Below are 16,854 nucleotides of genomic sequence, written 5' to 3' on the forward strand. Positions count from 1 at the left end.
AGTGTCCTCAAAAGACAGGTTTAAATACACATTAGTTCTCATGTATGGGACGGAAGTGTACACACACATAGCCAAAACATAAAAAATCTGAACGAAGTCAAGCTCTAATTGGTATTTTCAGAAAACACACACTCTCCCTCTGCAGTCACTTTCAGACCCTGGAATTATTGCTCCCTCTAGTGGTGCATAAGGGGTAGTTCAGTGTGGTGAAAAATGGGCAAACCTGGTTCACACCTTTTTTTTTGCTCCAGGAAGTTTCTTCTCTGTTTTGATAAAAGCATGACATGAAAGTCTAAAGTCTATAAAGTATAAAATAATGTTGTCCACAAGCAAAGACCAGACCTCGTCTGTCCCCCCCATCCAACACATTTGGAATGTTGAGCACAAGCCAGACTTAATCTCCAAGCAGACATTCTCTAAACATGAGAATGGCTGTGGTCTAGTTCAATTTCTGAGGCCAAAATAATCAAATACCAACAAAGACGATAAGATCAGGTGCAAAAGCTGCAGTATTTTAATTAAAAACACATGTAATCTTTGTCATCTTTTGCATTTTTAGAGTGAAACACGGAAATAGAGCTTTTATCTTACGGTTACAAAATAAAAAGGTAATAAAGTAGCAGCATGGAAAATCATACACAAATAAATGACATCATATCTTATACTTGACTAGTAATAGATACCATGGCAAACACTGAAGAACTAGGTAGTGTTTACATTTAAAAGTTAAAAGTTAATTAAATGAAAAACTTTTTTATCCATCCACATGAACATAACCACTTGAAAAAGCAACTTTAATATAAACATAGTCACTTTATAATTAATTTATTAAATAAAGTTTTAATGTTTTATTTTAAATGACCTCTTATGGTGCCTATGCAGTACATCCACCGTCCACCAGGGGTCATCAGCCTGCATTTTGGAAAGCACTGACCCTAGAATGTTTCTGTAGACTTTGTGAAAACACATAACTAGAAAATTATTATTTTTGATAGTCCGTTCAGACGGATTGATTGAGACGATGTGTTGAGGATTTTCATACAACCGGTTTAATAACTTAATATATAAATACACAGTTTTCTTCATATGTTTCGCTGGTTTAAGTGAATTTATCAAGGTTTTTTTACCAACAGAAGTCAGTTTTTTTCAGCCATTTTTCTGTTTTAAGTGTAGTTTCTTCGTCAAATGACAAAAGTTTAACTTATTCTTTGTCAGTTTTTACAAGGGTAAAAGTTTTTATTCAGTTTCTTAATCCATACTCTATTACTCACTTTATTGAGGGTTTGACTTTAAAAGCAAACAAATCTACTGTTTTTCACTCATTTACATTAGATGTACTGTATATGTTGGATTTAAGGCCACTTGGTTGTTTTTGTCTCCATTTTATTTTCTCTGATAATCCGAAGAAGAGCATGATTTGCATCAGGTTTCATTCAGTAAAGTTAAAAATAAATTTATTAAATTCTAGATTAGAAACTGTGGGAACCAAACACTGTATAGTAAAGTCATCTTTAAGCCTCTTGGACTTTTCCCCTGATTACATTGTCTCCTCCCACGTCCCCAAACCCCGTCTACGACCATTTAAATCATTTTCTTCGTGTCTTTCTAACATATTTTTTCTCTCTCTCCAGGCCTCTGGATATGGGAGCGGTGACGACACGTTTGAGGACATGGAAGAAGGAGAGGAAGTGAAGAAAGTCGTGGAGGAGATGGTAACACACACTTAACACAAACTTACACACACGCCACACTTATCTGAACTCGGACCAAAGAAAACAACTCTTAATCTTTTTCTGCGAGACTGGAACACGGTGACACACGTGCCAACTCTGTGAAAAGGATGAGTTTAGTTATTATAAATAACTTTAATTTTAAAGTGTGTTTCAGCAGAAGCACTAGATGCTTTGTCATTTTTGCCTTTTGAAATGAAATGAAAAAAGACCAATCTGTGCCCCCAAAGTCTTGGCAGGAGACTAGTTTTGTAGAATAAAAAAAAAAAACAGAGCCATTAGAGAACTCTAATGGCTGTAGTTGTAACAAACTCGGGACGCTCCCAAGTGCGTCAGGAAACTACGGTGGCCTCCACAGACGACAGAGAATGTTTTTCCTCATTGTTTACATACATCATACGATTCTGCTTCCCAACACTACCTGGTTTGGTCCAGTCGCACTGCTGTAGTAATCCGACTTTGTTTAGTTTGGGATTTTTCATTAGTTTTAGTTTTTATTTAGTTTTGACTTTTTGTTTTTAAAATAAGTTTGTTTTTAGAGCGGGGTTTGCAAGGTTTTATTTTTTTTAAATGCTTAGTTTAGTTTTTATTTGCCAGGTGCAAGAAGTCTACAAGAAAGTCGTACTAATACCGCTGAGGTTGGATGCAGTTAGTGTGAAAGGTAAAAAATCAAATAGCCAACAGACTAAAGACACATGTTAACGAAGCAACATAGATAATTATAAATTATATACATAACAATGTTACCATGAGACACATCACATTGTTTGTGAGCCAGGAGTCTCAGGGAGTTCAATCTGAGGAAAAAACCCAATAAAAGAGGTTTGATTCACAGGTTTAACCCAACCCTAACCATTTGATCTCAAGTGGGCCGCACCAGTGAAATAATAGCATACTAACCTATGAAAACTAAAACCTACTACCTTTTTCTCTTTCTAATCTAATAAACAACCGGATTTTTATTTTTGAAGAAGAAAATTAAGTGCAATTTTACACACGTGCATTAGAGCTTACTGCTCACAGTGGATCTGCAAAGGCGCAAGACGTTTAGTCTAAAGGTTTAGCATAAATTACAAGTACAACCTTTCAAAAATTACAACTTCTTCCATTTCCTGTTGTTATTGTCGTCACGTAGCCCCTCCCAGAGCTGGACTCCATCTACAGCGTGCCGGTCCAATCTCCACCCACCGAGATGTCAGTCAGCAGCAGCAGCAGCAACGTCAACGATGATGAGGACGACAGAGATATTCAGGAGTTGTCGGGTGAAGGAGAGGAGACGACGACGATGACAGCACACACCACCACCTCTGCGTCATGTAATTCTACTCTTTTATTTCCTTACATATATATTAGTTTTTCACCTTAATTAACATTCGTCCTCGTCCTTTTTTGTAATTTTTTTCTTGTTGTTACTTTATTTGTGAAGCACTTTAACACCCAATTATTTGTATGCTCTGTTTCTGATGCCTTAATAAAATCATCCAGCAGATGGCGGTGATGAGTTAGTGTTGCCGCAAACTCCTCCTCCTTCACCTGCTTCTATATATACATCTGTGTGTATCTTTCGGACCTTTTTTCTGGCATACCCACCAACCAAAATGAATGGAAATCATCTTGTGCCTTTTTTTTTTATATATATATTTTATATTCTTGCTTTTGTCTTATTTTAATACAAATTATTTACCTAGTTTGTAATTTGTAGTTTTATATTCTTGTATACTTTTATCTTTCTATCTGTTTATTTTTATTTATTCCTTTTTTGTGTGTCTACCTCTAACCCTTTATATTCAACAAAAATAAAATGATTAATTGTGTCTCTGTGTCACAGCTCACCCTCTGGCACCGACTCAGTCATCAGTTTTGGACAATGTGAGTATTTTTCATTTGTTTGCTCTCCTTTTTTTTAACAAAATAAGTTTTTGTTATTGTTAGATAATCTATACTAGAGATTCATCTGTCGATTATTTTCTCGATTTATCGTGTCATCGTTTGGTCCAAAAAATGTCAAACGAAAAAAACCTTGATTGTTCTTATTTTTGTCCACAAACCAAAATGATTCACTTATTAATGTTTTTTTGTTTTATAGAGCAAAGAAACAGAGAAAATGTTTACATTTAAGAAGCTGAAAACAATCAGAAATCTTGTTTTAATCATGGAAAAAGCTTCAAACTGATTTATTTAAGCCACTATTACATTGTTGCATCAACTTCAGTAATGTTAACATGATTTAAACACTTGATATTATTATGATAAATTATAATAAAAAATAATCAGTCAATGGTTCTAACCTCTCGATGCAGGTGAGGCAGTACGGGGAGCCAGGAGATCCCGGTCCAGCTGGACCACCGGGGCCCCCCGGCCCACCAGGACCGGCCTCTGCAGACGGGGAGCCAGGACCAAGGGGGCCACAAGGGCCACAGGGACCTGCAGGTCCAGCTGGAGCACCAGGCAGAGACGGACAGCCCGTGAGTTTTTAACACATTTAATAATCTTTGTCTGTTTTTTATATTTCGAAAATAAAAAAAAATACTGATCCTTTTTCTCCTTTTAGGGAAACGACGGTAAACCTGGTTTACAGGTTAGTGTTTTTTTTCCAGTCCTGCAGATTCTCCTGTCATTTAGGAATGTGGGATAAAATAATATATGTGTGTGTGTGCTACATAGCATGGCTTTATCTCCACTTTATTGCCTGGATTTTGTTTTTTACTTTTCCACAGGGCAAACCTGGAGTTCCAGGATTCCCAGGGCTCCAGGGCGAGCCAGGACTTAAGGGAGAAAAGGTAAAATAACCCTAACGCTCTCTTATGTCAGAATATACAGTAATAATAATAAGAAGAATAATATTAACTGGTTCATACATACATCTCTTATCATGTCTTCCTCAGGGTGATCCAGGTTTTGGATTACCCGGTCCTCCAGGACCTCCTGGACTTCCAGGTGGACTTGGCAAGTCTGCGATTTTCATGGTAGGTTATGGTTAATAACTTTTGAAATCTTATTATCAGAAATTATGTTTAAAAAAAACAACATAATTCTGGTTGTTAAAGAGAATAATAATCACTATTAATACTTAGGCTGTAGCTGCTGTTTTGTTGTCTGCTTGTTCGCAGAATGACGTTTTGTCTTAGCTTAGCAGAGGTTAATGCTGGAGCTGAAGTCCATTTATCCCTGAGACATTTCACCTTGGTTACATCTAGTTTGTAATGAAAGAGTTTACAAACTGCAGCGTAAAGTGTCTTTATCTCTCACATCTGCCACTTGGTGTTTTCATTTGTGCCAAAGTGAATAAATTCACTGATAAACTGGGTGTAGTTCAGTATAAAAAAAAAAGAAATTTACTACAGATTTGTTGTTTACACTGCCTTATTCATGCATAAGACGCATATAAATGATAATAATCACAAAGAAATTGACATAATCATCATGTCAAAATTATAAAAATCTGCCTGGATTATGACTTCTTTGATTATTTTCCATAATTGATTAATCGGGTCATCGTTTTGTTCCATAAAATGTCAGAAAACATTTAAAAATGTTGATCAGTGTTTGTCAAACCTGGAAATGATGTCTTGTTGTTGTCACTTTTAATGATTTCTTTGTTTTATGGAGCAAAAAAATGAAGAAAATATTCACATTTAAGAAGCTGAAAGCTGTAAACGTGACGTGTTTTAAGTGACTTGTTTGTGGGTTTTCATTAGGAGGGCTCAGGATTTGATGACTTTGACACTGACGCAGAGTTAATGAGGGTGAGTCTCATTATTGTACAGATACAAACACAGAACCCACTGTTGTTAATAGTATAAAACATACAGGGTGATCCTGTATGTTTTATACTATTTACAATAGTAGCAATGAAGTTGGGATCATCCACTTCTGGATGAATTAATTCATCTTGTTGTTATATTGTCATGTTTCTTTAGGGGCCTCCGGGGCCTCCTGGACAACCAGGAAAACCAGGGCTCCCTGGAATCTCGTCTTCTGGAGACATCATTCCCGGACCACCTGGGGCTCCCGGCAAAGACGGGGCGCATGGACCGATGGGAGAACCTGGACTCCCCGTAAGCTCCTCTCACTTTCATCAAAAAGCTTTCTCTCAGCAGCTTTTCACGTTCATCTTTGACATGAAATGAAATCCCGAGGCTTTTCTGATCTTCAGAAGAACTGCTTCTGTTTCCAGGTGGTTGAGGAGTGGTTTAGTGGCTCTGGTTCTGGTTCCGGTTCAGGTTCAGGTTCAGGTTCAGGGTCTGGTCAGGTATTAACAGTTGGCCCCAGGACACTGAAGGGGGCCGGAAAGACAGTATTTCCCCCAGCTTTATTTAGAAGTCATGTTCATGCACCTGCTCTCCTGCTGCTGTTTGCTTCCTGTCACTGTGGAGCAGCTAAGTCCCAGGATTTCAGGTCTTGTATTTTGTAGGATAACTAATCCTTTGATAATTGCTCTACAAAAAATAGCCACCAAAACCTTATGCCTTTTCTGTCCAAACTCTTTATCTGGTTTGACTGAGAGGAAATAAAGTGTTGTTACAAAAACATGCTGTTATCTTACGTAAACATATTATTAAAGGATGCACATCTTTAAAGGTAAAAGAAAAAAGAACAATAATCCCAAATAAAATTTTTGTCCTTTAGTTTCATAGACATCATTTCCCAGGCAGAAACTATTATTTTAAACTTTGACTCAGGCCTTGTTCTTTGTCTACAGTATACAATAAACTGATCCATAAATTATCAACAATAAGTAAAATGAAAGCTTCATTGCCAAACTGAAACTTAAACCTTTTGGGAATCACTGATCTGGTCGACAGAGAAAAGCAAACAGCAGTTTTTTTGGGGGGGCAGCAGTGACTGAAAGAGACTGAAAGAGCTTCAGAACATGACGTGGTCTCAGCCGCAGCATCAGTTGAGGGGAAATGTGTCTTTTTGTCTTTAAATTAACCACCAGGCTTTTTTTTGTTACTAACTGTGTAAATGCACGACTGCTCACAGGGTTTTCACTGCACTTTACTGACTGTAAAAGCGCAAATCATGCAACTAAAATGCACTGTAATATTGTAAATATTTTGTTTTCTTGCAGGGAGTCGATGGCAGAGATGGAGATCCAGGTCCTGCTGGGGCCAAGGGAGACAAGGTGAAGTCATGAATCAGTAGTTTTCTTAAAAACAAAGAAAAAAAAGACGGATAAAATGAGTTAAAAAAAAGGATTAAAGTGACTCTTAGTTATTTTGAAAATATGGCACTTTCTCTCAAACTTGACTGAATAGTTTCAGACATCAGTGTAAAAAAGTTAAAATCCTACATTTCACTTCCTTGAAAAATAATGAAAAAATAATGTATTTTATTTATGATTGTCTTGCAGGATATCATTATATGACCCTGCAGTTCTCATTCCTACTTGTTAAAACTGTCCTTATGGAATATTGAATACATGCATTGACTTGCTGCAAAGAAATCTTGTGTTTTTATGTTCAAACAAAAGCCTTTTCTGTTTTATTAAACAGCTAAAACAGCTGTAATCCTCACAACTTTAACACCTGACATTCGATAAAGCTTTAAAAATAATATTAATTATAGTAAAAAATCTATTTCTTCTTATGTGTCTGTGTAACTGAACACCTAAAGCCGTAATGTGGCTCCTGTTTGTAATTTCCCCTGAGCAGAGCGGTTAGTGATCTGTTAACGAAAACAATTACTCGTCGTCTTAATAACCCGCAGGTCTCGGGGGGCTCTTAATGAGGCTGGTCACGTGACCTCCCATGTGACTTTGTGTGGAACGAGTCTGGACATTTGCTGCTTTTTGTTTCCAAGTCGGCGTCACTGACGTTAACGTTGTTGTTGATTTTTCTGACAGGGAGCTGACGGTGTCAGCGGTCAACCAGGACCAAAGGTAAGATCTGATACTTTCACTCCACTACATTTCCTACTAACTATCTTTGAGAAGAGTTGGTATTATGGTCTGTATTTATATAGAGCTTTTCTTGACTTGATGACAGTTTTCACCCATTCACACACTGCAACATGGGCTTAAGTGTCTTTGCTCAAGGACACATTATTGACTAGCAGAGCCAGGAATTTAACCCACAACCTTGCAGTTGAAAGACAACTCGCCCTACCACTGAGCCACCATGGCTCAATCCTACTACCTTTGATCCTGAAGTACAGTAAATGTCATATAATTTAAGACTTTTACTTGAGTAAAATTATAAAAAAAAAGTGACTTCAACTTCAACTTTTCTGGTAACTAAACATACTTGTTGATACCGGCCTTTGTGTTTATAACAATAATAAAAATCATCTTTTAAATGCATTATCAGGGAGATCAGGGTCGTCCAGGTTTCCCGGGTCTTTCAGGCGCTGACGGTGCAGAGGGACAGCCGGGGCCCCGAGGTCCACCGGGCCCCCCCGGGCCTCCAGGACGAGGCTTCACAATGGATTTTGAGGTACTCATCTTTTTTGTTCTATCCATATATTAATTGTTTTATACAGAAAAATAGATTGGTCTAATCTGAGAAAAGAAAATGGCTGACAATAGATCATACATTACACCTAAATTAATTATGGTCCTTCAAAATAAAGTTAAATGAAGAAAACTTGCTTACTATAGGTTGTATCATTATTATTATTATTATTATTATTGTTATTATTGTTATTATAAAAGATGTATAAGTATGTTATTGATTATATTATATTTTCTCGGTGTACGGCAAATTATTATTATTACTTTACCTGTTTCTGCAGGACTTGGAAGGATCTGCAATGTCCGGTGGTTTTGAAGGTCCACTCTCCACAGGACCACAGGTACATAGTGTGCTACCATGATGACAATTCTGTCTATTTTTTTATTATTATTATTTCATCAATGTTGCCCAGTCATGTTGCACTGGTAAAAAAATGATTTATCAGGTTGTTATACCATTATTTACCACAGGGTCCTCCAGGAATTCCAGGACTGAAGGTAAGGTTTGTGTTTGTGTGTGAGAATGTATTATTAGTTACACCAAGCTGAAACTTACAGTGGATAAAACATCAATGTAAATGTACTATTTTATTTTCACTTCTTCGTGGACACCATTAATATAAATGGATAAACAACTTGGGCTCCAACATAGAGCCCTGTGGGACTCTGCAGGTGTCCTTTAACATGAGCTTCCAAGCTCAGGCTTCTTCTCTTCCTGATTGTAAATCTCTTAAAAAAAAAAAAAAAACGGATTTATTTTCATTAGCGTTCACTACAACGTGAGTTGAACTTTTATTCATTAATTTTGTGGGTGTTTTTCACGTTTACTATGAAACGTACAGATTTAGATTGTACAGCTCTTTGGTGCAACTCTGTTGTTTTATTAAATGTGCTTGACGTCATTCAGCTGTACAAATTTAATATCTGTTTCATATCAGTTGAATACATGTATACGGTTAATGTATTTGAGCGTCTTCAATCACTTTTAAATTACTTTTCTTCTTGTAGGGTAAAGACGGTGTCGATGGTTCTCCGGGGAAGCCGGGTGAAAAGGTGAGTGTGCTGTTTGCTTCGTCATCCTGATGTTTGGTTCTCTAAGGTCGTATCCATAATCAAAGCATTTCTTTGGTCTTCAGGTCAGAGTGAACAGCTTTAGTAAATGTTCAGGACCTACCTGCCAGCTTGTGTGATTTGTTTACATGTGGCAAAAGTATAACATTTAGCAAGTGGTTGTGCGTCATGACCGATGTTTCCTCATTTCTCCTGCAGGGGGAGGCAGGTATGATTGGGCGGCCAGGCTTTCCAGGACTGGACGGACTACAAGGAGCGGAGGTCAGAACCTTTGGGTTTAGAATTAGTTGAATTTCCGCACACACACCGATTTAGTGATAGTGGATTAAACTTAATCTGCATTTTACTTATCCTATCCCAGTATTTGAACCAGCGACCCTCCGGTTACAAGCCCAAATTCTTCTTCCACTTGGCCATGGGCTGCCATTGTTGACTTGGACATGAAACTTTGATACAAATAATTTATGCACTAATTGAAACGCGTCTCACTTGTGTTTTTATCCAAATAACTGCAATTTTCTGACAGTTATGAAGGATGTATGAAATATGTGATAAATCAGGGATTATTATTATTATTATTATTATTCAAAATGAAATGTTTATCAAATATGAGGCAGGAAAATGGAAGGTTTTATATGAAACTTTATTGTTGCTGATCTAACATGTACACTATGCAGTTTAGAGGTTATATGAAGTATATTATTGGAGTTCTTTACACAATTAAGTTTTTTGTGTCCTTACCAAATCCAAACAGCAAAGATAGAACAGACAAAATGTCCAAATTGGGACAGATTATCATGCATCTGCACACTTAAGAAGCAAACATAACACTAAACAGAAAAATAACTGGATATTTAACTTCAAATCTTTATATTTTCTTATCTGCAGGGACCAAAAGGGGACAAAGGTGAACCAGGAAAACAGGTAACACCTCCGAGAAGGGCATTATATGAAGTGGTCAGACTGAGAAATACACAAGAACTTCTGACTCTGAGTGTTAATTGTGTCTTTCAGGGCGAGAAGGGACGGGACGCAGTCGGTCTTCCCGGACCGCCTGGTCCACCGGGACCTGTCATCAACCTCCAGAAGGTAAGCGGCACCAGACCTGGGCCCTGCCAGGTTCACTCCAACAGAATTGGAACATGGTTGTTTCCCAAGCCACCGAGCCTTTAATAAGATGTTGTAATCACACGTACCTGCATTTTCACACCACACTAGCCTTTTGAGAAACTTTCCAGAGTGATGAAGTTGGTCAAATCTCTCCATCTGTCTCCCCCTCTTTTTTTTAAAAGCTTCTTCTCAACGATACAGATGGTGCCTACAACTTCTCAGGGATTTTCGAAGCTCAGGGAATTGCTGTGAGTAAAAAAAATAAATAAATACAAAACAAAAAATAAAAATGTCATCATACAACCAATTATCTCGATGTGTCACGACTGGCAGATGTTCTTGATACTATATTCAGCCGTCAGGTTTTCCTCTTCCTGATACATGACACAAATGAGTAAAGACACATTAAAGCTGGTTAAGCCCATCAGCTCCAAATGACTGTGTGCGTGTTTGTCAGCGTGTGTGTTTTTTTGCTTCACACAGATTGACACATTTTTATGTCATGACTGACAAGGCGGAAGAGTCGCACAGCATGAGTAAAGCAGCACATACGGCAGCGCTACAGTATGTCTGTGAACACCAAGAAATTAAAAGTTTCTACTGCTAAAATAAACCTAGACAATCCACGAGGACTTCTCAATCGTATTTTCACACTCATCGCTTTAGCTTTCCACAATTCTGATTGTGCAAGCACTGTCCGAACACCCTGCTGCTGCTGTTTCCTTCACTGTGCAGCTCCAATTAAGTTCTCCCCAAATACAGTCCAAACAAATAACACTATGTTAAAAGACAGATGTAATACAACACATAACTTAATAAATTTACGACAACGCCACCTCTAACTCGCTGTGTTTGTATAATGTGAGAGTTGGTCATACCTGGGGGGAGAAGTACTTTAAATTTTGCGACAGTATTCTCTGTCAAACCTTGATTTTTTTTGGAGTTGTATCCGTTCACATTTCACTGATTTGCAGGGAGTACAAGGTCCAAAGGGTGACACTGGGATACCAGGTGTTCATGGACGTCCAGGTCTGAAAGTAAGTGTGGACTGTGATATAAATCAGTGATTTCTCTACATGCACATTGTTTGTTTGTTAAGTTGTGTGCTTGCTCCTGCAGGGTGAAAAGGGTGAGCCAGGATTGATGTTGTCAGCAGATATGCCCATGCTGTCAGGTGGTCCCAAAGGAGTCAAGGTTTTTATCTCCTTCTTATTTGTCCTTTGTCTGTGTTCTTGTTTGACCTGGTTTCAAATCCTAACATACACAGATTCATTAAAAATGAGCCATAATAACGCTGATTTTAAAATGTATTTTCCTCATTAGGGAGATAACGGTGTATCAGGACCCCCTGGCATTCAAGTAAGTATTGGCGGCGAGCGACAAATTTTACTTTACAGGTTTGTTTACGTTTACTGACATCGGCTGTGCATGTTTTTTTCCTTTTCTAACAGGGACCTGTGGGACCTCCAGGACCAAAAGGAGAGTTTGGTTTTCCTGGAAGACCTGTAAGCACCGTTAACTCCCTTCTTTATCTCGATCGCTGAAAATGTATAAAAATACTTTTTCGAAAGTTTGAAATCGAGTGCACCTGCTGTTTGATAAGTTGCATTAAATTAAATCTTAAATGGAGTCGTGCAACAAACTACCCTATTTCCCAAATGTCCCTGTGGGCATTGTTAGTGTTTAACTCAACCTAACTTTCCGTATAATTGTTGAGTGTTTTGGATTATGTCTAATGTGTCTGTGTAGGGTCGTGCAGGCGAAATGGGACCAAAAGGAGAAAGAGGAGACTCCACAGGTCTGCAGGTGAGCCGGGTTTGGTATTAAGAGCTTGTGAAAGTTTAAAGTAACACAAAAATAAAAAACCTATAGCTCATAATAACCCACTTTCGACTATTCTTAGGGACCTCCTGGTCCTCCAGGACTGCCAGGCCGTCCAGGAATGTTCAACTGCCCCAAAGGAGTAAGCAAAACACACACACACACAGACACACTTTTTAAACATGCTTTGTTTTAAGATTCAATTGCAAATGTTTACGGTCTTCTCTCCTCTCGGGTTTCTGAAGACAGTTTTCCCCATTCCTCCCAGACCCCACTGCAAAATGCCTGTAAGTTTTATGTCTACAGTGGTTTTTCACAAAGTAACCAGACACCACTATTTTAATCTTTTAAAAACTTTCCTTTGTAATATGTTCTAATAGGTTTTTGTTAATAAATGGGAAAAAAACTTAAATATCACATTTCTATATCAAGTGTTCAGAGCTAAATTTGCTCTGCTCTACTGTTTTTTTCACAAGTTATATTAACTGAATAAGTGAAGGGCCAGACATTTAATTACAACAATGAAACTTTTACTTGTGCTCTTATTTGTGCCAGTGTGATGCTTTTAATTTGAAGAGGTAGCAGTAGGAACTGAACTGTCTGCATTTGCACTGACTTAATTTCCCAACATTGTCTTATCTTACGTCTTATTTGATCAGTAACTCATCATGTATGAACCTTAGGTTGATAAAGCTGCTTTTTACTGATATCTGTCTGCAAATAAAGCTGATCCTGGGGCCCAGATTTGGGCCAATTCTGATTGAAGTAAACAGACACGTACCTGTCTATTTGCAACCAGCTTCTCTTTGACCCAAGAGAGCAATTTAAGAGGTTACAGTCATGAAAACCTGGTTTAGACTTCCCACTGTTCTCCACATCCGAGTACATGAGCTTGAGAGGATCTGACTGAAAAATCCTCGTACAAAAGAAGCTTCGAGGCTGTAATCACTGCCAAAGTTGCTCTAACGGAGATCTAAGTCTGATACTTGGGACATTTCATTTTTTTTTAATAAAGAACAGAAAGATTTTTTTTTAAAGCATAAAGCTGCAACGTAACACAAAGAGGAAGTAAAGGTGTCTGACTGCTTTGTGAAAATCCCCGTACACAACTTTATGTTGTTATGACAGCATGGCCTAATAAAATGTTTCATGACAGCTTGTGTTGGAGGACTTTATAATTTTCTTTTTTTTTAATCCCATTGATTTCTAAAGATGGATAAAGTCAGTGTTCAGCTGTTTTCTTTTCCCTCCAACACGAGCTGTGTGAAAGCCATCCTCCAGACGGACCAGTTAATCGGACCCCACTTCAGTTTCCTTTCATTTCCCTTCTACACTAACGACTAACCCCTTCATTTCTCAGATGAACGTGACTAAAACCCTAGTTTCCCAGTGATTCCACCGTGTTTCCTTTTTACACATCTTCCCTCTGACTTGCATGTTGTTCCGTGTCATCACTAACGTCCTATCATAACTCAGATGTGCTCGAGGACCCCGCCGTCATATTCCTGCACGCTTCACTTCCAGTCGGGAAAGGTGAAGGCTCGGTGCCACAAACCGAACGAGGTAGCACTAAAATCACAACCCGCATGTTGGACTAATCACCGTTACTCGCATGTCATGTCAATATACGACTCTGGTTTTTCATTCATCAATCACTTACGTTCATGTTTGTACCACGTTTTTTTTGTTCAGCTTAATCCCAATGGAACCATTGCAGCTGGTAGGTTGGATACTTAAAATACATCTTTGTACCCACCCACAAAAAAAGTTAGTTAATGCTAATGTTTCTGTCTCTAAGGTAACTGTCAGACAGGACCGAAAGGAGAAAAAGGAGACCGGGGCCTTCCCGGCTTACCTGCTCCACCACGTGAGTCAGCACTTAGAGTTTGTTACGTTCACATTAATCACCACGTTGTTCAAATCCAATCAGTTTCTGATCACATTTGACACCTCACATTCGTAACTACTTGGAAGTGTTTTGTTGACCTAGGGCGATAACACAGTTGGCCAGTCCATCACAGGGTCACATAGAGACAGAGGCATCCACTCTCTCACACCTATGGTACATTTAGAGCCTGCAAAGGCATGAGTATTATGCAATTAGCGGGTGAGATTTAGGTTCAGTCCCGTTTCACCCCACGCTTGAACTGACTCTCAGCTCTCTGTGTCCACACAGGCCCTGAAAACAATCACATCAACGGCTAAAAAAACAACAATCATACAAGTCACTTCAGCCTGGTTTTCTAATCGTAGCCTAAACATGCTGCCATGTAATGGATCTAATGGATGATTTTGAATAAAACATTTTAAATTGCACCTCATATTTGATCACTTTGCTTTTTTGAAAAAAATCTTGTATAACTCATTCCTCGCTTTTTCATCCTGTGTTGTCTCTTCTGTAGATCCATACTTAACCAGAGGATCAATGGTGAGTGTCAAATTAAACAGATTATATGTGAAATATGTACAACAAAGACCTTTAGTGTTACTGAAATTCGAAGAGGTAGAAAATTAACCGACGATCCTCTTCCTTTATGCTTTGGAGAATATGCAGTTTGCAATATGAAAAAATAAAGGTTCCAAAATTTGGGTGAAATTATTATAATATGGCAGAATGTGACACTCAACTGAAGCCTATAGTCTTTAAAGTTGCCCTCAATAGAGCAACTTCATCAATAAATGTTTATACATAAAGCTATGTCTGTGTGACCCAGGGCACCAAAGGAGAAAAGGGAAGCAAGGGGGAGGCCGGTTTGCTAGGGTCACCAGGGATCCCGGGGAGACCAGGACCAGTGGTGAGTCTTCCGTGAGATGATTTCCTCTCTCTAACAATGATTTGACAAGATAAAAATGTCATCCTGAAATGTTTCAGGGTCCCAAAGGAGACTCGAGGCTCGGTCCTCCAGGCAGACCTGGGCAGCCAGGACCACCGGGCACCCCCGGTTATGGGAGACCAGGCGTCATGGGTCATCCTGGGCCACCAGGGCCTCCCGGACCACCCTCACCTTACGGTTCAGGTATAACAAATCAGTTTCATTTAATTTTGTGTGTTGATGACTTCACCGTTCAGATTGCATGAAAGACGTTTTACATAATTTTTTTTGTAACGGCAGCTCTGACCATCGCGGGCCCTGCAGGACCTCCTGGTCCACCTGGACCTCCTGGATCTTCAGGCGACTCAGCATCTGTAAGTTGTAAGTTAGTTGATCATTTCTCAATCATGTCTCGCAAAATTTAACTGGACTCCTCTTGTGTTTGTTTGTTTGTTTGTCAGTTGAAAACATTTCCCACCCGTGACGGTATGATGCAGCACACGGTCCGGGACGCAGAGGGAACGCTGGCGTACGTCATGGAAACGGGAAGTCTCTTCCTCAAGGTTTCCCAGGGATGGAAGGAGATCCAGGTAAAGATGTTGCATATCACATTATTATTAAAATGTGTCTCTCCAGGCGAAGAAACCCCATTTTAACCCACTGACTGAATGACTGCTGGTTACTGGAAATGAAAACAATTTCACAGTCTTGATTTTCTTGTCCTTTGTGGTCACAGCTCGGCAGTCTGATCTACCTCTCCAGTAACATCATACCACAAGACGAGGTACTTGTTGTTTATTTTTATGGCTCGTGATTCACTAACAAAAAAAAACAATAGCTGTATAGATGTCTACTTATTGACGGCCTGTTTTAAAACTTTCACGTAGCCTCGAGTTGCATATCAAATCAGAGGAGACACGATGGAAAGAGTGACTTCGGTTAAAGAGAGGGTGAGTTGAAAACACGTTATTTAGTTTGTGGTGACTCGAGGTCAACATAATCGCTAATATTAAAATGTTACTTCTTCTCCCTCCAGCTCAACCTAGTGGCTTTGAACCAGCCCCACTCGGGCGACATGATGGGGCTCGACATGGCTGACCGCATGTGCTATGAGCAGGCCAAGGCGATGGGTTTGGCGCCCAACTACCGCGCCTTTGTTTCCTCCCACAGGCAGGACCTGGTCCACGTGGTCTCCCATGGTTTCCGCGACGTGCTGCCAGTGACCAACCTCAGGGTGAGACAGTGCCACTAACAGAACATCAGCAACAGTAAAAATGAAGATTTGCATCGTGCTGTTAAGAAGAGACGAGCTCTGGCAACAGTGTGACTAAAGAACACATGAACCTTCCAGTCTATTACAGAGATTGATCTGCTGAAATAAAACACTGAACAGGGTTTCCCTCAAGAACTACATCCTGAGCAGTTTTTGGAGCCAAAATATCTTCCCAGCTCTTCCATTTAGTTCCCGTCTCCCGTTCTCTACCTGTTGCCAAAGGTTTTTTTTGAGGGACAAAGTGAGCCCAACAATGGTGGACACACGGGATGTCGTATCACGATCATTTTAGCAACATTAGCAACTCTTGCCACAGTCAAATACAGCCAGACTAAGCACCAGACTCACCCGCTGTCGAGCATTAAAGTGTCAAGAATGTGTGAGTTGACTATTAGATGCTGGGATTTCTGGTTGTATCTCACTCTTGTTGCATCTTCTCTCAGGGAGATGTGATGTTCAGGAACTGGCGGTCGATCTTCACCGGAGACGGTGGACCGATTAATGCCAGGATACCCATCTACTCCTTCGATGGCCGAGATGTTTTAGCCGACCCCTTCTGGTCAGTCAGCGTGGTCGCCTGAG

General features: G+C 39.3%; 1 protein-coding gene across 5 annotated transcripts in view; it reads left to right on the top strand.

Annotated features, from left to right (window-relative positions):
* LOC131463939 (collagen alpha-1(XV) chain-like) overlaps nt 1-16,854 on the top strand; it is a 62,435-nt gene that overhangs the window by 43,590 nt on the left and 1,991 nt on the right. For 3 of the 5 annotated variants that reach the window (XM_058636229.1, XM_058636312.1, XM_058636142.1), the window contains exons 7-44: nt 1,632-1,712; nt 2,866-3,046; nt 3,559-3,599; nt 4,031-4,195; nt 4,282-4,308; nt 4,448-4,510; nt 4,616-4,696; nt 5,429-5,476; nt 5,651-5,788; nt 6,805-6,858; nt 7,579-7,614; nt 8,042-8,167; nt 8,466-8,525; nt 8,656-8,682; nt 9,193-9,237; nt 9,454-9,516; nt 10,144-10,179; nt 10,270-10,344; nt 10,548-10,613; nt 11,340-11,402; nt 11,485-11,559; nt 11,689-11,724; nt 11,817-11,870; nt 12,115-12,171; nt 12,269-12,328; nt 12,432-12,473; nt 13,663-13,749; nt 13,879-13,906; nt 13,985-14,053; nt 14,589-14,614; nt 14,901-14,981; nt 15,059-15,203; nt 15,300-15,373; nt 15,461-15,589; nt 15,736-15,783; nt 15,887-15,949; nt 16,036-16,233; nt 16,716-16,831. In XM_058636229.1, coding sequence (XP_058492212.1) covers nt 1,632-1,712; nt 2,866-3,046; nt 3,559-3,599; nt 4,031-4,195; nt 4,282-4,308; nt 4,448-4,510; nt 4,616-4,696; nt 5,429-5,476; nt 5,651-5,788; nt 6,805-6,858; nt 7,579-7,614; nt 8,042-8,167; nt 8,466-8,525; nt 8,656-8,682; nt 9,193-9,237; nt 9,454-9,516; nt 10,144-10,179; nt 10,270-10,344; nt 10,548-10,613; nt 11,340-11,402; nt 11,485-11,559; nt 11,689-11,724; nt 11,817-11,870; nt 12,115-12,171; nt 12,269-12,328; nt 12,432-12,473; nt 13,663-13,749; nt 13,879-13,906; nt 13,985-14,053; nt 14,589-14,614; nt 14,901-14,981; nt 15,059-15,203; nt 15,300-15,373; nt 15,461-15,589; nt 15,736-15,783; nt 15,887-15,949; nt 16,036-16,233; nt 16,716-16,831 — 2,864 coding nt within the window. The remainder of the gene's footprint in view (nt 1-1,631; nt 1,713-2,865; nt 3,047-3,558; nt 3,600-4,030; nt 4,196-4,281; nt 4,309-4,447; nt 4,511-4,615; nt 4,697-5,428; nt 5,477-5,650; nt 5,789-6,804; nt 6,859-7,578; nt 7,615-8,041; nt 8,168-8,465; nt 8,526-8,655; nt 8,683-9,192; nt 9,238-9,453; nt 9,517-10,143; nt 10,180-10,269; nt 10,345-10,547; nt 10,614-11,339; nt 11,403-11,484; nt 11,560-11,688; nt 11,725-11,816; nt 11,871-12,114; nt 12,172-12,268; nt 12,329-12,431; nt 12,474-13,662; nt 13,750-13,878; nt 13,907-13,984; nt 14,054-14,588; nt 14,615-14,900; nt 14,982-15,058; nt 15,204-15,299; nt 15,374-15,460; nt 15,590-15,735; nt 15,784-15,886; nt 15,950-16,035; nt 16,234-16,715; nt 16,832-16,854) is intronic. The other 2 variants (XM_058636481.1, XM_058636395.1) reach the window with 2 other exon arrangements.

The sequence above is a fragment of the Solea solea genome, chromosome 1, assembly GCF_958295425.1.
Source record: "Solea solea chromosome 1, fSolSol10.1, whole genome shotgun sequence".
In the NCBI taxonomy this organism is placed as follows: domain Eukaryota; kingdom Metazoa; phylum Chordata; class Actinopteri; order Pleuronectiformes; family Soleidae; genus Solea; species Solea solea.